The sequence below is a fragment of the Sander vitreus genome, chromosome 4, assembly GCF_031162955.1.
Source record: "Sander vitreus isolate 19-12246 chromosome 4, sanVit1, whole genome shotgun sequence".
Taxonomy (NCBI): domain Eukaryota; kingdom Metazoa; phylum Chordata; class Actinopteri; order Perciformes; family Percidae; genus Sander; species Sander vitreus.
This window is the reverse complement of record NC_135858.1, coordinates 20,542,189-20,565,049: the sequence shown is the minus strand read 5'-3', so window position 1 is coordinate 20,565,049 and position 22,861 is coordinate 20,542,189. Positions and strand designations below refer to the sequence as shown.

At 40.3% G+C, this 22,861-nt stretch overlaps 1 protein-coding gene across 2 annotated transcripts; it reads right to left on the bottom strand.

The window, feature by feature from the left end:
- Positions 1-7,702: 7,702 nt before the first annotated feature.
- LOC144517101 (CTTNBP2 N-terminal-like protein) lies at positions 7,703-22,086 on the bottom strand. 2 transcript variants are annotated; one of them, XM_078248955.1, is made up of 7 exons: positions 21,956-22,086; positions 19,097-19,201; positions 11,028-11,261; positions 9,973-10,080; positions 9,445-9,633; positions 9,163-9,333; positions 7,703-9,013 (listed from the first exon to the last, which is right to left on the bottom strand). In XM_078248955.1, exons 1-7 carry the CDS (start codon positions 21,992-21,994, stop codon positions 8,039-8,041), a joined length of 1,821 nt encoding a protein of 606 aa, XP_078105081.1. In that variant the 5' UTR covers positions 21,995-22,086; the 3' UTR covers positions 7,703-8,038. The 2 variants fall into 2 exon arrangements, with proteins under 2 accessions (XP_078105081.1, XP_078105083.1); XM_078248957.1 differs by lacking the exon at positions 21,956-22,086 and adding an exon at positions 19,907-20,189.
- Between the last annotated feature and the right edge of the window lie 775 nt (positions 22,087-22,861).

Sequence of the window (22,861 nt, the reverse complement as noted above, 5' to 3'; positions counted from 1 at the left end):
GGCATTTTAGACAGTGTTTGATATGCCTGCTGGCCCAGTATAAATTGTCTCAATGCAATGCTCTTGCAGAATTAAACGGATGAAAACATTTCTGCTGTTGCATGGAACCCTCTTAACTAGTGATGTCTACGATTTTAACTGGTTCAAGAAACCCATTTAAAAGGCACTTTCACAATTGTAAAATATATACAGATTTCAGTCCAAAAATTAAACTTGTTTCCCGAGAAGTTGCCCAAAGGCCCAAAATAAATCTGCCTCAAAGGGTTTTTGTTAATCTGTGCAACAAATGACACTATCTTTAGACCCCCTGGATGAAAGGATAACCCAAAATAAATAAACCAACACTTTAACAGCAAAAAAACTAAACAGAGGAGAGATTTTGCTTCCAGGACGGACAGGCATGCAATAGATGTCGTAGGCACAGAAAAGACAGAACTAATAATGGCCAAATTACACTAGACTGACAATATTGGGTAAATAGACTGCTTTGAAAAATGTGTTTCTTGGACGACATCGAGCAACTTCCAGGTGCAACTTAGACTGGTAGGACTTGAACCACATAAACCCCTTTCTACCACGAAGACCAGGAAAGAGGACTACATGTATAGTATAAACAAGATGCAAAATTCAAGCATACCATTCATACAGAGGGTGAAGAGACAAGAGGCGAGTGTCCTGGAGAAGGGCAATCCAGATCCAAGATGTCTGGACTGAGGCCCCAACAGCCCAGAAGCTGGAAAAGTCTACTTCAAAGCTGAGAATCACATTGGACTGGAAGATACAGTATAAGCAAATGTTTCTGCGTAAAGCAAATATTTGCCACAAAATACATATGTAATTTAAATTCCCTCCAGTTGTCATTGAGTGTGAGAAAGGGCGGAGAAAATACTTTGGCCTTGTAATTAATTTGTGTCCCAAACCAGACTTCACTTGTCACTGGTTTATTCTTTATTTGGATCGACATTAGCTTCCAAAGTGTTCGCTAGTCTTCCTGGGTCCACACAGAAAGCAACAGTAATTAAAATAAACGATAATAAAATCACACTATATCAATAAACAAAACAAAAGGTTTGAAGAGACAACTCCGCATAGAAGTAGCCTCTTACTTTTGCATAGTGGATGACTTTTGACATGGCTTATATCTGGCCTGGTTTCTACAAGTTTGGTATGGGGCCCAATATAGTCCTTTTCCGAAATGATTAATAAGTTCCAAAAAGTTGCCTTCATGCCGTACAGGAAGACTCATGGTGGGAGAGTAAATATCTTCCTCCCTGCTCCAAGCACTTGAACCTCTCCTGTAATGCCTGTTTGTAGTTCAGCTCATATCAACAGTCCCGATCCAGAAACAGGTTTGTCTCATCGAGCCAATGTGGAAACATATGACCCACCTCAAGGACACTTCTGGCTTGCATCCCTGCAACTTTGTGCTGTGTGTGTCCAGCAGGTAGAGAAAGACAAGACGCTATGTGCATGCAGTATGTGAGAGTGTGAGGTCATTTTAATCAGTGCGAATCCAGGGGTGTTAGTTAGAGACCTACCTAAAGGTCAGTAACAATGTGGCTGCCTAAAAATACCACCGCACAGAATGCAATAGTGTATTTGTGAATGCAAACTGTCATCTGTGGGATTTTCTAAATTACACATTTTCTTATAATTAAATAGTTTCCCCATTTCCCCCCCACCCCCACACCCCCAAACAACAAATACATGCACATAAATATGTGTAATTTACAATATAGATTAAAGTTTTGTAGGCTTCAAACCTCTGTCCTTTCTGACATTCTCCCGTCTTATTCTGTATCACATGATCACATGGACCAGCTGTTTGTCCTTCAGTTATGGATTTGGATCCTCATTACATGTGACCCTGTCTTTCTTTACCCCAGGACAAGCTATGGATTTTACAGTGACAACTCTATAACAAATTGCTTTACAGGGAGCAGGTGATGGTGGCGATAACACTTGTCATCCGGCCCTCCCTGTCCTTCTGTCTCGCTTCGAGCCAGCTCCAGCTGTGGTCTTTAAGAGGCTCAGTGTGGGGGCCGGGGCTCCTATTCTAGGCCCATCTCATGGCCTGGGCTAATTTTGGACGGAGAAGAGTGGACGAATGGGAGAAAAGAAAAAGAAAGCAAGAAGATAAGAGAGTTTGGACCACTACATGCCACAGCACATGCAGATGAGCGCTCAGACGACAGTGATTATGACATTGTTGTGGGACCAGTGCAGTGACAGCAGTCATCACAGGTACAGACAAGAAAACAGAGGACTTGACGTGCTGCATTTTGCTTTTGTGCAACAGGTCTGAAACGACAAGATCGTAAATTTGTGGTTCTCATGACAAGTAGTGTGCTCCCTCTCCTTGACCTCAGGTTTATCATCTCATTCACACTACATTTCACTGCAGCCATGACACCATGTCTCTTATTGTATGTCTGCTTATGTGCACCACAGTCATAAAGTACAGCACTTACCAGATCCGCCCAGGAGGGACTGCAGCTGTGGCGACTGCAGCAATCCTTTTTAAGTTCCAAGTTTATTTATTTATATATTTATAATATATTGTGTGAGACGTGCTTTATCACAAGCACGTCTCACACGACTGTACAGAGAAAAGATCCAACAAATCTACATCAGAACAAACTGCAACGACAGAAAATATCATAAACGTCCTCTCCAGGAAAAAAACAAGATTCGCCAACTTTCTGAGGTTGGACACTTAAAAAGAAATCTGCTGCTCTGAATTTTATTCTTAGGGGAAAAAAAGTAAATTAGTACCATTCTTGTCATGTGGAATCCTAGAGGATGAGAGCCAAGATCCATTTTGGGGCCATGAAATTTAAATAAAAGTTTTTAAAAAGGACTCTTTCTGTCCACGTCATGCACCCCTAAGCCTGTATCCAAGTTTGAATATTAAGTCAGTGTTTAAATATTAATGCGTACAAATACATTTCAGGTCAGCAACGCAGATATGTAAGACATCCAAGTTTTGAATGAGAGGCATAAGTACTACTCAAACAAAGCCACAAAGAAGCTTAAAAACCAGAACATGTATACTGTACAAGCTATCATAGACTATGAGGTTTTCTCACAACAATTACATGTGGTTTTAAAATACAGACTATTATGTCTTCTGCTCAGTGTTGTGGTTTGTCTCCCAGTAGAGGACAACATTAGAGTAGAGTACTGTAGAGTGAGCAGCCGTGCTGGCAGGGACAGCAGAGAGGACGTGGCCCCTCACAGCTCATCAACCTGAGCCTGTGTTTATGGAGGCTGAGAAAGATGGGGCTTTGCTGGAGGACCAGGTGTGCCTGTGCTGGATTTGGGATGCAGCCCTGCTGTCCTACACTGGAATGTTAATTAGGTGAGCTTAGCAGAGAAGAGGTGACCCGTCCCGTTAACCAGTCAACCCTTCCCCAACAACCTAGAGGGGGATTTAGTGTGACGGAAAGCCCAGTCAGCGTGTGCTCTGCATATATCTGCTTGTGTGTGTGTGTGTGTGTGTGTGTGTGTGTGTGTGTGTGTGTGTGTGTGTGTGAGACATTCACTACAGTATACAGTATATATACTGTGACATAGAACATAGAAGATATTTGTCAAGTGCAAATAATGCGTTTTTCTGTACTTTCTGTGTGCTTACACAATTGCAAACTCACTACCGCTCAGTTTCTCTCATAAGTTGTATCACTTAAACAACATACCACCACTAGAGCACTGTTTATATTTGAAGCAACACAGGACGCAAAATAACATTCAGTCCACTTAACGATTTCATAACTTATCGAATGGCAACCAAATGGGATTAAAAGTTGAGATTCTTCTTTTCAGCATCCATATCTAGTCAAAGACCACATACACACAAATATAGAAATATGAAACATACATACAAAAAATACACCATGCATGTGAGTCTCACTGAATCTTTTCTTCCAGAGTAGAATAAAGCCAACAATACAGTAAGCTTTTGTTCATATATGCAGTCTGTATTTTTCATAGTATCTCCAATGAACTTTTTTTCTTCCAATTTTAAATACTGTTGTTACTATTTTTAAAAAGACAATATGTTGTTTTATGTACAATTACTTATTGCTGCAGTTTCACTGCTATCTTTTATTGTGCTAACAGATAAGTGATACAATCTACTAAATATTAAGAAATAGAAAAAACATCCAGTTTATTGTATATTTGAGAGAAAACTGTAGTAGATGTCAAATATCTGAGGAATAGTTCATAGATCTGCATTTCCCAGCCTGCTGTAAGCTACTTATCAAATACTGACCTCTATAGGGCATTCTTTGGCTGTACAGTACTAAACACTAGATACAGTGTTTGACCCTATCCTATTAATATGGGCCAACATTTCTAAAGAATGCTTCCAGCACCTTGTTGAATCAATGACACAAAGAGTAAAGGCAGTTCTGAAGGCAAAAGGGATCCCCCCCACACCATTACACCACCACCACCACCAGCCTGCACAGTGGTAACAAGGCATGACGGATCCATGTTCTCATTCTGTTTACGCCAAATTATGACTCTACCATCTGAATGTCTCAACAGAAATCGAGACTCATCTGACCAGGCAACATTTTTCCAGTCTTCAACTGTCTAATTTTGGTGAGCTCGTACAAATTGTAGCCTCATTTTCCTATTTTTAGTGGAGATGAGATGAGACCCCGGTGGGGTCTTCAACTGGTGTGGCCCATCTGCCTCAAGGTTGTGCTTGTTGTGGCTTCACAAATGCTTTGCTGCATACCTCGGTTGTAACAAGTGGTTATTTGAGTCAAAGTTGATCTTCTAACAGCTTGAATCACTCGGCCCATTCTCCTCTGACCTCTAGCATTAACAAGGCATTTTCGCCCCCCAGGACTGCAGCATACTGGATGTTTTTCCTTTTTCAGACCATTCTTTGTAAACCCTAGAAATGGTTGTGCGTGAAAATCCCAGTAACTGAGCAGATTGTGAAATACTCAGACCAGCCCATCTGGCACCAACAACCATGCCACGCTCAAAGTTGCTTAGATCACCTTTCTTTCCCATTCTGACATTCAGTTTGGAGTTCAGGAGATTGTCTTGACCAGGACCACACCCCTAAATGCATTGAAGCAGCTGCCATGTGATTGGTTGATTAGATAATTGCATTAACGAGAAATTTAACAGCTGTTCCTAATAATCCTTTAGGAGAGTGTAGTTGAATTTTGTGAAATCATAAGAAAATCGGTGTCATCAATATGTAAATCCTCATCTGAAGCTGATCTATTGGAAGAACATTCCTATTCAAATGCATTCATTCATTTGTAAGAGATTCATATCCTTTCTTGGCCAAAAACAAAAAAAAATAAAGTAACATTCTCATTAGCTGTTGAATGTAGATTTTATTTTTATTAGGCAGGGCAACATTTTATAGTACTTATGGTAATCAAAAACATGAACTAATGCTTGAAATCTTAGTTGAAGTGGTAAGTCATTTACTTGTATTCCACCAAATTGGGGGCTAGAACGATTAGTCAATTTTATTCGATCCACAGAAAATGTATTAATTAAATTCTGATAAAATATAGCAAAAATATCAAACCAATTCCCTGGTTCCAGATTCTTAAATGTTTGATGTTTTTATTATGACAACTTAAATCTACAGTTGGTAACTTTTATAAACTTTTAAAAAACAATGTCATATTTGCTCAAACTGTCACCATATCCTGACAGTACTACATGAATCATGTGCCTCCTCCTGACGTATGCTGCTGATTCTTCTAATGGCATAAGGAAAACAACCAATCAGGGCCGAGGAGTCTCTAACGCTGTGTCAATCACTGCTCGTGAACTCCTATCAAACTGTTAAACTAGGTAGTGCTGATCAAATATGAAGATCTGTTTGTGTCTATTTCTCGTCTTAAATTCAGAAACATATCTTAGTGTACTGTTTAGCTGTAAAATGAGCAAGTTTTCTCCGGCCGGTCGCTCTTGTTGGTTGTTTATCTTCGGGCACTAGGGGGAGGCAGAAGAACATGATTTTTTCCCCCCAGATAGTCAGGGTGAGTCAGGATGTAGCGACAGTTTGAGCAAATATGACAACAATTACTAAAAAAGTTACCTACTCAACCTTTAATATCTTTGGATTTGGTCTAATAAAAGAAGCTAAATGAATACATCCCCTCAGGCTGTGAGACATTATAACAGACATTTTTGACAATTTTCTGACATGTTATAGACCAAACGATAAATCAATTAGTTTAGAAAATAATCAGCAGGTTAGTCTAGAAAATAATGAAAATCATAGCCTACACTAAATCTTTCCAAGTTGCAGGCTGTAAGCAGCTTTGAGTATATGAGTATAAAAAAAAGTTATGAATACATGACAATCTTTGGGATTCATTTATTATATCTGTCGCTTCCCAGCATTTAAGGTATTGTAAAGGATCTGATAAAAAGTAGAGATATCCAACACAACAACTGGGTTATGAAATTAATCAAAGCCATGGTTGATAAAAAAATACTGAGTGTTTTATAATGATTTCTTATAAATGACAAAGACATGACATTCATCGGAATCGCTAATCCTTAGAAGAGTACAATGGCACCTGCATATATTCTGAGCCTTAAGATTATCATAACAATGCAACATTAAAGTAATACATGAACAAAGCTCAGTACAACACTGATTAGATTATCTGTTGTGTAAAACTATTATATATTAAAAACTAAGGAACATTTATAAAATGAACTATACATTTTTATAAAAACGACAGCTACATACAAGACATGAAATGAGACATACATTGGTCCAAGGAGTACTTGTTACATTTGGTCTGAAGATTACATTATTTGTTGTAATAACAAGCAACATACTGGGGAAACATGATATCTCTTCAGGTGATAAACTGATTTGTATTCTTTGGAAATATACCATAAAAAAAGACTTAATACACCATAACAGTTGGGTGTGCCCAACATACAGTATCGGCACATTTGAAATAGGCTTGGCGATATATTATCTTTTAACGCATATTGGTTGGCCACGATAACTACAGTCATGTGAACAAATTAGGACACCCATGCTAAAGTTGACTACAAAGAGGAAAAAAAAAAAAAAAAAATCATCTTTAGGAAATTGATCTTAATTAAAAAATGAGGAAAAATCCAATCTTTAAGGACACCAATTTTCTTTGTGAATGAGTAATGTATCGTAAATAAATAAATGTTCTTCCTTAAAATACAGGGGGCATAAGTCAGTACACCCCTATGTTAAATTCCCATAGAGGCAGACAGGTTTTATTTTTAAAGGCCAGTTATTTCATGGATCCAGGATACTATGATCCTGATAAAGTTCCCTTGGCCTTTGGAATTAAAATAGCCCCACATCATCACACCCTTCACCATACCATGGATTTTTCCTCATTTTTTTAATTAAGGCATTAAGATCAATTTCCTAAAGATGATTTTTTTATTCCTCTTTTTAGTTAACTTTAGCATGGGTGTCCTAATTTTTTCACGACTATATCTGTTATCCTCATTCCAAACATCACTGTTGATAAATGCTACTGAATAAAATAACCAGTTGATTGATTTGATTTATTGATCTCTGCATGCCCTTTTGTAAAATAGCGCTTACTGCCTATACTTTGTCCACTTATGGATATTGCAACATACTGTACTGTATGCGTCTCCAGTCAATAGATATTTATATCTACGTGCGTTATTTAAAAAAAAAAATATATATATTGTTGTTAAAACTATATCGTCAGTAGGGGAATATTAATATCGCACAACCCTAATTTGAAACTAAAACTATCAGTTGTAACTCTTCACTAGTACCAGCTCTTTAACCACTATCTAAAATAGTCCCTCAGCGCATACCAAAACAAATTTAATAAATACAATTATAACAGTGTTTGAAGGGACCTCTGTTCAAATAAGCAGAGAATATAAATCCTGTCATGTACAAAACAATATCTCAACAATCATGATTATGAGATGTGGATTCAACCATCGTGTCACAAGCAGAGCAGCAGCTAACTCATTCATTGACAAATCAAATGATCAGTTAATTAGAAGAAACCACCATGTCCAGTTCTTTGACTCCCTCCTGGCTGGAGGTGAGGCCACAGCTGACTGAGAGGGGGCTGTCAGAGAAGTGGCTGGCAGACCTGGGCACTGCTGCCGGGGAGGGAGGAGCCTGGGCCAGACCGGGCTTCTTAGGGGGGATGGGTGGAGGGTTGCCCCTGTCTGCCCTGGGGATAGTGGGTGATCGGATCCCCTGCAGAAGTGCTCCTGCTGCCCTCCCGATGATCGGAGACAAAGGCGCTGCCAGGCTGCGGTAGTCTGTACCGAAGGGTGAATTGTTTGGTGTTGCGAGCTTCGGTGTGGTGCTCTGCTGTACGGTGGTGAAGCGAGACAGGACTTGAGTGACTGTGCTGCGGGCCATCTGCTTGACTGGGTTGGCTTCTAGGGATGAACTGCTGGTCACAGGGGAGACATCCTTTGGTGAGAGGGGGAGAGCAGGCTGTGTGGCCTGGGACGGAGGCTCGGGGTCAGTGGTACCCTGGAACCGATGACGAGCAGCGTGGAAGCGCTGGTTGATCCCGGCCTGGTAGGGAGACTGGTAGCTACCAGGGCTCGGGCTGCCTGGTGGCCGTTTGGCAAGGACAGGCGAAGAGCATGGGGAGGAAGGAGGGAGAGTGGAGGGGGTGGCACTGCAGGGGGAGAATGCTGTCTGGCTCTGATGAATTGGAGAATTCTCATTCCCATTCTGTACAATGAGGTTATCTGGGAGGGCGTTGTTTGGACCGTGGTGCCCATTGGTCTCCATAGGACAGTGGTGACCATTGACTTTTGGCTGCACAGGTTGCGGGTTTCGGTCTTCCTCAATGTCCTCCACCGTAATAATGTCTACTGCTGTCTTTCCTGGAGGAACTTCCGTGGCCCACTCCTTTCCTACTGCCTCTACTGGAGCTGTAACTGCCTCCCTAACATCTCTCATCATATTCACCTCCTCCAGCATCCTCTTCAGCTCCTCTACCTGATCAGAAAATGGAGAAAGAGATTAATTCCAAGCAAATTTGTTTTCTTCTCCCACTGATATTAGATAAAATACCTTGAGGTAGTTACAGTATGCAAAATGAGCAATCTACTGCCACCTGCCTGATGAATGTGTTTACGTGTTCACACCTGTTGTTGTAGTTGACAGCAGTGAGCTTCCTCCTTCTTCAAACGTGAGCGGAGCTGCTCTCGCTCCGTGTCAAACTCGGCCAGCTGCTCCTCCACCCTCGCCTCCATTCTCAGAGCTCGCCTCCTCTCATCCTCCAGCTCGTTTCTCAGTGCCTGATAAGCCTCCTTCTCCTGCGTGAGGGAAAGGTCTGTGTTCACCAAGTGTGCAAAATATAACCAGGCCCAACATTCATCACAACGAAAGAAAATAAATTGCCCAGCTTGGATTAAAAATGTTAATACCTTGTCAAGTTTACGGCTCAGCTCCGTCACCCGGTGACCCTCCTCCAGAGCCCTGGCACTTGCCCACTTGCACTCTTTGGCCAAAGCGCAGGAGAGCTGTTTGTGCTGAGCCCGTTCTTCTTCTAGCTGGTCAGTAATCCGCCGCTGTTCTTTTTCTAACCGTCGGACCTGGCTCCGCTCAAACTCCAGCTACAAAGACAGACGAGACACATATGAAACGAACATGTCAGAGTAGTAAACACTGTTTTGCTTGAGACGGTGTGGATGGTTACAGTGTACTTCAAAGCTTTTGACCCCAGCTCTTTTAAAGCTCCACCAATCCACTCATTGACTGCTCAATGGTGTTTTTTTGCCTCCAACAACGCCTTCCAGGCAGCTAACCCTAAACATAACCATTGCTGCGCTGCCTGGGAGGAGACGTTGGGGGCAAAAAACACCAAAGACCTCATTGACTCCTATTTTATTAATACTGTACATTTTGGACAAATATTTACAGTGCAGTCCACATCACTATTAATTAGTGGGCACCTGTTGTTGTAAGCGCTCCCTCTCTTTCTCCAGGATGTAGGTGACATCATCTCCCTCTGCGGTGTCCTCAGCGTGCCTCCTCTGTTCCTCCTCCAGATCTGCAATGACCTGAAGCAAACACAGCGGGGAGACAGAGAGTCAGGAGAGAAAGGATCTCGCATGAGTTTGGGCTGCTTGATATTACGGCCAATAACAGTTATTTTGAAGCAATATGATTACTACATTGTACGCAAAATTGCTGATGGCAGTTAAGCTAAACAGCTACATAGTTGAGCTCCTCTAAATGAGTACCATGTTCGGCCCGCCTGCAGAGAAAAGTATAGTCTTCACTCTGTGGTTTTACAAAGCCTGAAGATGACGGAGTGCTCTGTGTTTGTACAGCTCCAAAAGATGCAATGGGAATCATTTAGTCAGTAAGCACAGCAAAGTTTTAAAATCTGCCCCTAGCTACTGATGAGTTTTAATCAGTATTAATTAAATCATAATTTGATATTAATAGGAAATTTTGAAAAGGACTTTTGTGATCACACTGATTAGGCATACTGTCCTTGCATATATGTTTAACTCACTGTCTATAAATATTAGTATGTTCACACTCTAACCTCAAGCTGACATGAAACAAAAGAAAAACTGGGAACATGACATCAGAGTGCAGGTGTTTGTTTTCTTTGTTCGTGTCTGTTACCTATGAAGTACTTTTGGATGTGGGAATGGCTTGCTGAAAACAATGTTGTTTTTAATGGAATGTTCCTGGAAAAAAAAAAAACTTTTGGAAACAAAAAGGTTTTAATGAAGAGGGATGATTTAATCACATTAGTTTTGTGTAACAAGCTTTTGTTGCCAGCTGTTTTTATATCTTGTATACTTTTAGAAAAGAAATCCTCATTGCACTTTGCTGGTTGCATTCTCCATTCATGTTATGCAATATTTCCCACCACTGAGGCCAGCTTTTTAATTTTTTTATGTTGCCCGATTGTTTTTTGTTTTTTTTTTGATCTGCAGTCCACCAGCTCATTTCTGCCTCCCCTGAATTAAGAACCACACATCACACCCACCCTTCTGTGCCTGCTTTCCGCTGCAGCCAGCTGGGCCAACATCTTCTCCTGCATCCTCCTGCAGTGGCTCACCACCAGTTTAAGAACCACCAGAGGGTTGGAGGTGGGGGAGGAACAGCCCGGCTCCTTGTTCTGGTCCCCGACCACCTCACTGTCCCTCTGCAAGGCCAGGAAGGGGTCGCTGAGGTTGTACCTGCCATAGCGCTCCTGGATAAACAGCTCTTTACGCTGGGCCTGAAGAGAGGACAAGAGTGAGATGGAGCACTGAGAGGAACATTGATTGGTTATCTAATTACAGTAGATTTACTGTCTAAAGGTTATGTGGTAGTAATTGTTACTCAGTGGAATTTCTTAGCTTATGTGTGCTCTTGCATGGATATCCTTGTTTACAGAAAGATTATAACTTGGTCCTAGTATGTAAATCCTCTCTTGGATCACTTTTCTGGCTCCTCAGACTTGTCTGAGTCTCAGCTGGTACTAGCTGCTGACTCCTGTGTATACCTTTTTTCGAAGAGACATTTTTAGCCATGTTAGCGGTGTCGCTTTAGGGATGACAATGTCGGTCGCTCAGTTGGTCCAAATCTTTGGTCCAAACTGAAATAAAGATCTCAACAATTATTAGATGTTATGCCAAAAAAAAAAATTGGTACAGATATTTGTGTTCCCCAGAGGATTCATCCTAATAACTTTAGTGATCCCCTGACTTTTCGACACCAGCAGGTCAAAGTTTTCACTCATCCAGTGAAATGATTTCAAATATTTGATGGATTGCCATGACTTTCGGAACACACATATGCATGACCCATTCAGGATGAATTATAATACCTTTGGTTACCTTTTTAACTTTTGAGCTAGCGCCATTGTCAGGCCACATTTTTAATTTGTCCAATACTTTGGTTTATGAACAAATACCTGCAAAACTAATGACAGTCCTGTCAGCCTCATTGTACTTTGTGTTTAGTGCCAATCAAGGTACTATTTAATGGATTGGTTTATTTTAGCAGTCGTTATCATTAAGTTAAAAAAACTGACATCCACACCACTAAACTCTGAAATTATTGATATAATTGGATGTTTCTAATCCCTAACAATTATGATTCACGTTAACACATGCTGCTGTCATTTCTCTCACATTTGAACAGGAAATTGAATACTGCGTTTCACACCCCATGATCAGCATCTCTTAATACTAGAGTGGTGAACGATCTGTAGATAAAGGAAGGGGAAGTGGAGAGGAAATGCATATAAATGCAAGAGAAAGAGTGCTAGCAGGAGGAAGAAGCAACATATGGTATGTGTGTCTGTCTGTCTGTCTGTCTATCTTTAGTATGACAGCTGCTCTGGACTGGACATTGACCAAGGCAGACATTTTCTCTGTTTAACTCATGACAAAGGAGGGATAATAGCAGCGAGACATTTCAGGTTCAGCAGATGCCTTGGGCCTGCCATGAAAAGGGGCTGAAGTGAGAGAGAGGATGAGGGCTAACAGTGGAACTGGCAATGTGTCTTTGTGAGGTTCCAACAAAAGAGGATCAAAAGATTAGAGAGAACAGTATCTTCTCTAGCAGGGTGAGGAGAGAGCTCCTGATGACTGATGCCAAGATTACTTGAGAGGTTTAAAGTGAAGTCAAGAGTGTGGATGGGCCTGCAGAGCATTATTCAGCTGAGTTACTGTTCTTACAGAGCATTTACCTGTTGACTCTGGGTTGTTACAGCTGAGCATACAGGTAAACTACTGTATGATCCCTCCCAAATACACTGTTGTACATAATTAATCTCTATCGTCTACATAACTGCACAGAATACTGTACTCAACCTGCACTTTGGTTTTAATGCCTCTTTTGCACTTCTGGTTGGATGTCAACTGCATTTCATTGGCTCTGTACCTGTACTCTGCTAAATGACAATAAAGTTTAATCTAAAGAAAACAGCACTTTATTGGCATAGAACTATGACTACTTTAACTACAGATGCATCGATCCAACTTTTTCTTATCTTGTTCACTCATCCAACCAATACCTCAGTTCACAGTATAAGTCAATGCCAAGTACTGATTCAATGTCAGTACTTTGTTTTTCCCAAAAATATTCATACCTTAATGTGTGGACCTTTTATTGAAATTTTTTTTATGTAAGATAACATGAGGGGTTGCTGTGGCATTAAAAACTGAATCGGCAACCCACAGTGACTGAATCCATGTAACTTATACAGGAAACACTGAATTTTGGTACATAGACAACTGAAACTGGATTTAATGTGGATCAGTCACCATGGCTGATACCTGGTCTGCTTGCTTAATAAGGTGTGCATCCCTAATATTATCAAGAGAAATAATTTACAAATAATTTCCCAGGACTGCATATAATTGATTCGAAAGCCAAACATTTGCTGTGGTAATCGAGACATTCTGACATGACTGACATTTAATGTTCTAAGACAGATTAATGTTAAGAAACTGGAGTTAAGCCATGAAAGATACGGGGAGTGACGATTGATGGCTGCAGATAGAGAAGTTCAAGCAATATTCACCAACGGATCACAGGCTTTGGGATTGTCATCTTCAACAATATTGGCTCATCTGGCACAAAGAGTGGAGGGCAAGGCTGCTGTTATTTGATCCAGTCCGCTGAGGACTGTGAAGGCGGATCAAACAGCATGAAGGGGTGAAACAGGAAAACACAGGATGCCCAGGAGAATTTAAATATGGGCACTATCTACAGCCTAGTGACCCTACAGCACATCTACAAGTGTTGTGTGTGTGTGGTGTAAAATATGTTATGAGTGTGGCATATAGCCTTTTTCCTCACTATGTTTATACAATACACGTTTCACATCTAATTGACTTTAAGAAAATACCATGACCTTTGTCTGCCAAAGATCTTTTTTGAAAGCATACTTGTGATTTATAAAAACGCTTAAGCTTAAAAATGGAATACATTGAGCAAGATTTTAGATTTTATACTGTAGATATCTAGTTTTGAAGAGAAATCTTCAAAGAGAATTCTGTCTGCAGACAGCTCATCCCTGTTCCCGTCAATGACTGTCTGCTCTTATGTGTCATTTTACAGTTGAAGATTAAATACGCTTAGATCAGGTTTCCATTCTTGACACCTACCGAACGTTGCTGAAGGATATATATTCAGTCTAACTTTCATTGCTGCAGTTGCATGCAATACTAACAGAAAAAAAAACATAATTTGGAAGCAATTGCTCATACCAGAGGGAAACCTTTTGAAACGCACAAAGAAAGCTGATTTAATGTAGATTTATGTGAGAGTTCATTGTTTTCCTTTGTTATTTTAAATGTATTCAGTCCGTGCACATTTTCACAACTGGATAATTGGCCTTTAAATGCTCATTTTTATTCTAATTCACAGGAACCCTATTAAACAAAAGTTCACTCATAAACACAGACTCTGTGTCTCTCTCAGCTCTCTTCCCTGCCCTTCAATGCACAGACAGACTTCCACAACACAAAGGGAGGCTGTTTTCCTCTGCATCACTCCTCCACTGCTGCAGAGAGGGTGGAGGAAGTGAAAAGAGGGATTACAGGAAACACATTTCCAACATTACTTAGCCTAACGCCCAAATCTACCAGAGTTTAGTCATTGCATACTATACATTAACAATGCCCACAAACATTCAGTGCATGGCTGCTGTGCATCTCAGTCTACCTCCATTATTCATACTTTTGTCTGTTGGCTACAGTTCTTGGCAACTTGTGTTCTTTTGCTTGGAAAGACTTTGTGCCATGGCTGCACTGGTTCCAATCCAGTTTATCTTCTGCTGACACATGCCTGGACTCTTCCAGTTGCACAACGTTGGCAACAAGATCTGTATAATACTGAGGGAAGGTGATTAGATTTCTATATATTTCAGAGCTGCTAGGGCAGATTGCTAAATACCCTGAAATGCTCATGCCCGATGTACTAAATGAAAAGGAAATGGATGTCTGAAGAATACTATCCATCATAAGCACATGATTGTGAATGCTACAGTAACTGACGATGATTCAATCAGCTGATGCATCTCAAAGCTATAAACAAGGCTATTTCAGTACAGCCCCATTACCAAAGACCACACACGGTAACATTTTTTTAAAGTGCGTCCATTTGGAAGCTCTAGTCAACCACAACATGTGAACTCGACAGTTAATTAAAAGGCTCATTTCCATATTTGAGTTTTCTTTGAACTTTAAAGTAAAGACTCATATTCCTTTCCCAACGCAAAAGGGACTACTGGATCACTGCAGAGCTTTGTGTGCCAAATACGAGCATTGCCAGAGACTAACTTCCTTTTGAAAGCCACAGTGTGAGCAGCTGCAGAAGTGAGTCACAAAGGGAAAAATGCAGCGGATAGTTAGAATGCCATTGATAGTTCTGCATAATTAAATATAGAGTACCATAGAAAAGCTGCATCATTAACCTCACATCCTGTACTTACATTACATCCTGTAGAGCAAAAATGAGCAAAGGCATGAAAACCAAAGAACTGAGCAGTGGTGTTATTACCATGGTGATCTGTGGTTGAGCTAAACGTTTCTCACATGACACTGTGTGTAGCGATGACACTTCAGTTAAGACCGATATGAGCAACACGACAGGACCTACTTCTCTACTTACTGTAGAGTAGGTCCATGTGCAATCTTATTGTTGGAACATGAGTCTACAGCCACCCTAGCAGCTCTGTGAATCCGTACTTAGACACGGCAGTACTTTCAGCAAAATGCTAAACATCAGCAGGATAACATGCCTTTTAATTTAGGGATTGACTGATACTGGTTTTGGAAGGCAGATACCGATTATTCGTAGTTATTGAAACCGTTAACCAATATTTGGAACCAATATGCATTTACAATAAAAATTACAAAAAATTAAGTTATGAACTCCAACACAAAACTTTGTTTAAAAGATTTAAGCAATTATTTAATGAATTAGAAACTTTCAACATGATAAACAGTAAAAGATAGTGTTGTGGGCGGGACATTAAGTCAGACTCAGCGGGACAGACACACAGCTGTAGTGGAGCCAAAGAAGCGCACTTTTTAAATTAACTTTATCGTTATCAGGCAAATAAAACGCCAATACAAATAATCTGCAAACTGCCAAAAAAGGGATAATCGGCCAGGGCCAATAATCTGTCTATCCCTAGTCTAATGCGCACCAGGCTGATTGGAATGTATTTGTTTTGCAGGTATTTTGGTTATAAACCACTGGACAAATTAAATATATGACCTGACGATGACGCTAGATGAAAAGTAAAGGGATCCCCAAAAAGAGATTACAGTTCATCGTAAAGGGAACATAAATGTTTCATTCAAATTGCATGACAATCCATCCATTCACTCATTTAAAACCACAAATGTCAAAATCGTGGTGACACTAGAGGTAAAGTCAGGGGATCACCAAAGTCAATAGGATTCCTCCTCTGGGGACTGTTTGTACAAACTGTTGGGCCAATCCATCCAGTGGCTGCTGAGCTACTGGATAAGTGAAACCTTTGCCCTGCTGGTGGTGCTACTGTAGATGAAAAGTCACATGATCAAGCAGATTAATCCTCTGGGAACCATGAATGTCTGTATAAAGGTTCATGGCAATCCATCCAATAGTTGTTGAGATAACTCAGTCTGGACCAAAGTGGTGGACCGACAGACAAACGCTGTCATCGATAGAGCCATGCTGCTAGGTGGCTAAAAAGAAAAGAAATATGGGGTGATGTTTCACTGATAATCAGCTTTCATGTGAGGGTGGGACCCGAGATTCCACATCACCAATTCCTGAACAGTAGAACAGCAGAACGGTATGAAGTTGTGTTTTACCGTTGGAAAAACATGAATGCTTTGCTGCAGAGAAGAGATCATTTCTCACTTACTGCCTGCAATTAATTCCCTACAGGTCAGTGATTATACCCCTAATCAAAGCTCCGTAACAGTTAACACTGAAGCATTGATCCAATCCCTGACCTGAATGGGTTAACAGTTTGTGCCAGTGGAGCTATGAAAGAAGCACAGCCATATTCCCCTCAAGCTCCAGTTAAGGCCAATGTTTATTTGTTCACTCCTACTCTCGGTCACATTGAGTCATCAGACACCCAGCGTGCTGCAACTCTTCTTGCCTTAGATGGCCAGATCCCAGGAGAGATGTAGGAATGTGGTCTAGACACAACACATGAACATTCAGCATTAGGTTCTCTTAGATTGCTGCTCTCTAGTTCGCTGGCTGCCTCTCCAGTTTGTTCTTTCAATGGTGCATTTTACACCAGGAAAATGAATTGCAATATTAATGGTGAAAATAAAGTCTGCAGTGTTGTATAAAGGTAGGGGCATCTGTTGCAAAAAAGCTCCATCATTAAGTTGCTTTTTCACTGCTAATCTTTGATTTGTGGTTATTTAAAAGTGTCACAGTGACATAGTGTTACTGAAGTAAGTTTGTAGCTGTTTTAAAACATCCTTAAGGCCTTCCAAATAGTATGAAAGGTATGTGTATTCAGTATGTGGACCTGCGGGACACAGCACAGCAAAACACATAGTGTGGGAAAATAGCCTGCCAATCCTTTACTGTAATTGAAATGCAGCATTAATCCTGCCAAAGTAAGACATCCTGAGGTTGGAACTAGCGGCTCTGTGTCTAACTGCAGGGTTTCTCGCAGCACTTTGCAGTTAAAGGAGAATTCTGAGTCGATTTCAACACGTAGCTCTGTTGTTTGTAAATTCAGAGTGCTGTCCGTAGCGAGAAAAACGAAAACAATCGGTGTTGCCTACTCCGTGTTATCCTCTTGCTACAGTTTGCATCCAGGAGGCTTAAACAGGGCAAATTTTAAACGTGCTTTTAGCCTCTTAACATGTTCGAAATGTCATTACAAGTGCCTGTGAACACAGTGAATCTGACTGCAGTAGATGTGAAAGAAATGCATGAAAGTCGTGCTGATTCATACCTCTGTTTAGTTCCGGTGTTGAGACGGCAGTAAGATGAGTGCTTCAGGACCGTCTACAAACTACAACACCGAAAAGAGATACAAAAATATATTTTCAAAAATAGGCATATGCTTATTTTTTTAAAGTAAGTGCAACTAGCAGGAGACAATTTATAGTTGAGGTAAGTTTGGAGACACTACCTTATTTAATCATTAAATTAAAAAATATTTTTGTTGTATCTCTTTTCGGTGTTATAGTTTGTAGACAGCCCCTAAGCACTCGTCTTACTGCCGTCTCAACACCGTTACTAAACAGAGGTATGAATATATATATATATATATTGCCAAATACCTCGATATTGATATTGTGAAAGTATTATAAGGTTGACTATTGGTGCTTTCACAAAGTATTTACAGAAATGAGAGTTTTGATAAATAATCATCAGTAATGTGGATATAATGACAAATAAAGGCAAATAATACAACAGTCTGATATGTTCAGAAAATTGCATCACTTCACTGTAATACAGCGTTTAAAACGAGGAAAAAACGGCACTTAGCCTATGCCATATTAGGATATTACCATATCCAAAATCTAAGACGATATCTAGTCTCATATCACAATATCAATGTAATATCGATATATTACCCAGCCTTACGTCTACTCATTTAAACTTAGGAAAAGGATGACTTCTGAGACAATGCCTCGAAATACTCCATTCTCCAGGGGCTCAGACAAGAGTTTGCTGCAAGCAAATTGGATAGATCCAGAGGAATGTTAGCTTTACAGACACATGGCTGTGTCGTCTTTATGCAAGAACTTTTTTTTCGCAGGAATAGAGTGCCATTAACAGGGTTACTTAGATTTCTTCATCATGCGTTTCTCTGCTGTCCACCATTTTTGTGTATCACATACAGCATGACAACATTTGCTTATGTGTGCCATGAGTGACCAATGCATGAAGCTCTCCATAAAAACTAAACAAATAAAAAGAACATGCAGTGGTTTCTTCTGACACTTTGATACTTTTTTTCCTGCTGTGAAAAACAGCCACTTGTCAAATCTAGAGGGGGTGAGGGTTTGACATGTAAGAAGACATATTTTGTGCGGAGAATCACTTAAATGTTATAGTTATGTCAGCTCCATTGATAGGTACCTTTAGGGTATCAATGACCAGGTCCCGGGCCTCCAGCTCTCCTTCCAGGATGCTGAAAAGCATCAGCAACTCTGGCTTGGTCAAATTCTCCATGTTCAGCTTGGACTGTGAGGGCAAAAGATAAAAGAAAAGAACTTGGTTGACTAATTGAATTTAGATTTTCTTTTCTTTTTTATTGATGCAAATGAAGATCTTCTTAACCTGTACTTAATTCATTCTATTAGATTATTATTCAACTCCAAAAGGAGAAAACACTGAGAAACTATATACTAAACTAGGAAAGCAAACTGTTTTCTCCTGTATGAAAAGAAACCAAGAAAACCTTATTTTGGGTGCAGTGCACTACTTAACAAACCCATTTAACCAGTCAGGGTTTGTGTTATAGCTCAAGAAGAATGTGAGGATATTACATCTTAAACAACGGGAGCAAGATTTTCCTCCAAAGTTGCTCATTTAATTTTTCTAGTAAGTTTTGGATATTTCAGCACAATGCGGTGGCACAAACATAGCAACAATACAAGCTGACGTGTATCAGGCACAGATGGATCACATATCAAACAAAAGACAGTCAGCTTCCAAACTCTTCCATCATCTTTCTTAAATAGTGTGCAAATAACTTAACTTTTAAGTTCAGCGTGAAAAATAATATCACTTTGTTTTGTTTTTCCCACTGCATGTTAAGTCATAATGGATCCAATGACAGTGTGAAGGTATTTTGTGTTGGAAATGTGATGTGGTCTCTTTGTAGTGTCTCTGCACTCTAATCTCACAGCTGTGTGGTTCTGCTGACAAGCCCTGCGGTGTCCATACCTCAAACATCCAACCGCATCCAACGTATGCAGGCCCCTCTTTGAAATATGATCAAAGCTGTTGATGGTATTACACTAAGCATCATCCTTTTCAGATCATCATGTGGGACGTGTAGGACAGATGTACGCTGCACTGGCAGACTCGAGCATGAATCCCAAAAATATTCCTACTGAAATGCGGCTGAAGCATCTGAAAAATCTCACTCACTGCTGTTTGCTAGACAGCACAGTGATCTAGCATTTATTCAACAGACCCGGGCTCTGTTCTGAGCACGCTGTAGTCACCACAACTTTCCACATCATGAAGTCACCCAGAGGGGGTGGGCTGATCTCTTGCTGGTTCTATAGTGAGAGACAGGAGCCACCGGCCTATTTCAGAGATGGTAGCTACAATGTTTCCTAGGCATCTTCAATAACATCAGAGATAGAGAAACCTGAATAGCAATGAGCATAATAATTCCAGCACTTAAATATACTGTTACTTATGTAGAGCAGTATGCAGAAGTGAGAAAAGGAATGAGCCACGACCATGGTGAACTGCACCTACAGCCTAATCCCTACAGCAGCGTCCTCTCACAAAGAGTGTTTAGTTCTGCTCTCACCAGCACTCATGGTCTGTGGCTTAACCACAGGGGTAAAATGCTAATTAAACTACAGCATACGCACCTCCCTCAGTTTTGCTTTTATAGGCTTGCTCGCTAATTTCACAGGCGGCTGTAATCACTAAGTGAAGAGTGTGTGCTGTGTTATGAGAAATGTCTGGCCCAGCGGGAGCCCTACATGTGCCATCCTATCCTCCGTTTGTTTAGATCCTCATCATTTTTTATATTATTTCACCTAATCCCCCCCCCCCCCAAATTAGAGTTGGTAATCATATGGGTACACAAACACTAAGCTATAGCATGGGAAATACAAATATTCCCACATGGTAGCTCCACTTCCGATGACGAAAGCCCTGTGTCCATAATCCTTTTTATCCGTGTTTGTTTTAACCCTGGTCAGTCATGTGCCTCGTCTGCAACACTGTAAACTCATTAAAAACACATAGCAGCTCCTACTGCAATAGCACTGCTCCATTACAAAGAGGCCCTTGGTTTGTGAGTAGCTGCTTAAGACTCCTATAAGTGGAAAATAAACCACCTTCACATCAAATCCTATCAAAGTCTATTAAAATCCCCTTTTCTTAGTCTGAGGGCAGTTTTGAAGTCAACTGCTCAAGTTAAATCAAAAGTTATACTAACAATGTGGACAATATTTCAGTTTACAATCCAACAGAAGATTCTTATATAGCCTATACATAAGGTGTAACACATTGCCTTGTCTCTGAACCTACAGTATGAGAGACTTTTTAGTCACATCATCTATCAGCTGGTTGAACTGGCAAGGGAGGGGGGAATACAATGTGTGCATGAATACATGTCACAGACTGTGAAACATCTTTGGTGCACAAAATGATGGCCAACTGAGGGGAAGTATAGCCTACAGCCTGAGAAGTCTGTTTAATTTCCGTGTTCTGGTAATCAGGATGTCTGACCAGATGCATGTCTGGATATTGAATTGGATTTGTTACCCAACCTCATTTTTGTGTGGGCCACTTACTTACTCAATTAGCTTGCTGCCTATAGCCTACTGCTTTTATTGCAGCCTAGTCTTTAAAACGTATTAAAACACGAATCAATTAAACTAGAGTGTTGACACTGCTGAGTAAATAACAACTGGAGTCACTGTAAATGAATTCAATCAGCACTCTCATGAAGATCAAACAGTCACCATCAGCAGTCTGACAGTCACTGTCGCCTCTCTTCTTCGCTGAAAAGATGTTTTAAGGACATCTTTAATGCATTTGTACACGAACAAAACACATCTTCGGGACTTTTAATCTTGAGAAGATACAGTCCAAACGGTTCGGCCTCTAGCCTTGACTACTTTTGCTACATCTTTTTTTCTTTTCTTTTGAACCAAAAGTGGCTAAACACGGTCAGACACTGCAGATTATCGTCTCCAGCTTCACACCGCCGACACAAAAACCGTTTTCTGCGGGTCTTCTTACCTTCATAAGGCCCTCTGAGGTCTTTGAAAACTCCAGCATGAAGTTTTCTCCTGTCAGGAGATTTGTTTCACTTGATTTGCGTCCTCTGATCCCGAAGCAGCGAAACAGTTAGCGGCCAGGCAGTGTTTAACTGACGGCCGAGGCAGCCAATAGACAAGGCAGAGCACTAGGCACTGACCAATGAAAGACGAGTTTTCGGGTAAAGGGGGCCAAAATAGTGACGTCCCACCTCTTGGATTTTGGTTGGACTTCTTTGTTTAGTATTTCATGGGTGCCTGCCTCTTCTTAAGGAATTTCGTATCGCACGTAAAGACTTTTAGCACGCTATTACCTATCAGCAGGTATTTTACTGGACGAAATTATAAAACAAAACTAATGGTGTGTTTGTGGTTTCTTAATAGTGACTTTATAGTGATGTGGCTATTTCACTTGTATACTCTCTTGTTGTCATCTCTTATTTTGATTTTCCTATAGCCTATATTTCTATAATACTTTACTATTGATACATTAATATGGTTTAGTTATAGTGTACTGTATAGTATCGTAGTAGCCTATCGGTGGAAGATATAGGCTAGACCTATTTCTTTCACATCTTTCTTCTTAAAAGTAATACCACAATGGGAAATATATAATTGTAAATGCTTTCACTTAAGTATTGGTAGTAAAATACCAATAATAACATTATAATTTAACATTATTTAATTAATTACTCTCTTGGAATATTATTGATGCATTATGTGTAAACATCATTCTGTGTTGTTTACTGGTCACTTTTAACCATCTTATATACTTTTGGGTAGTTATATCTATAACAACAGCAACACATTTTAGAATTTGATCATGCTTTGGGTGTCTTAATCTGAAAAGTAACTTGTACAGCTGTTAGGTGGATTGACTTTTTTTTTT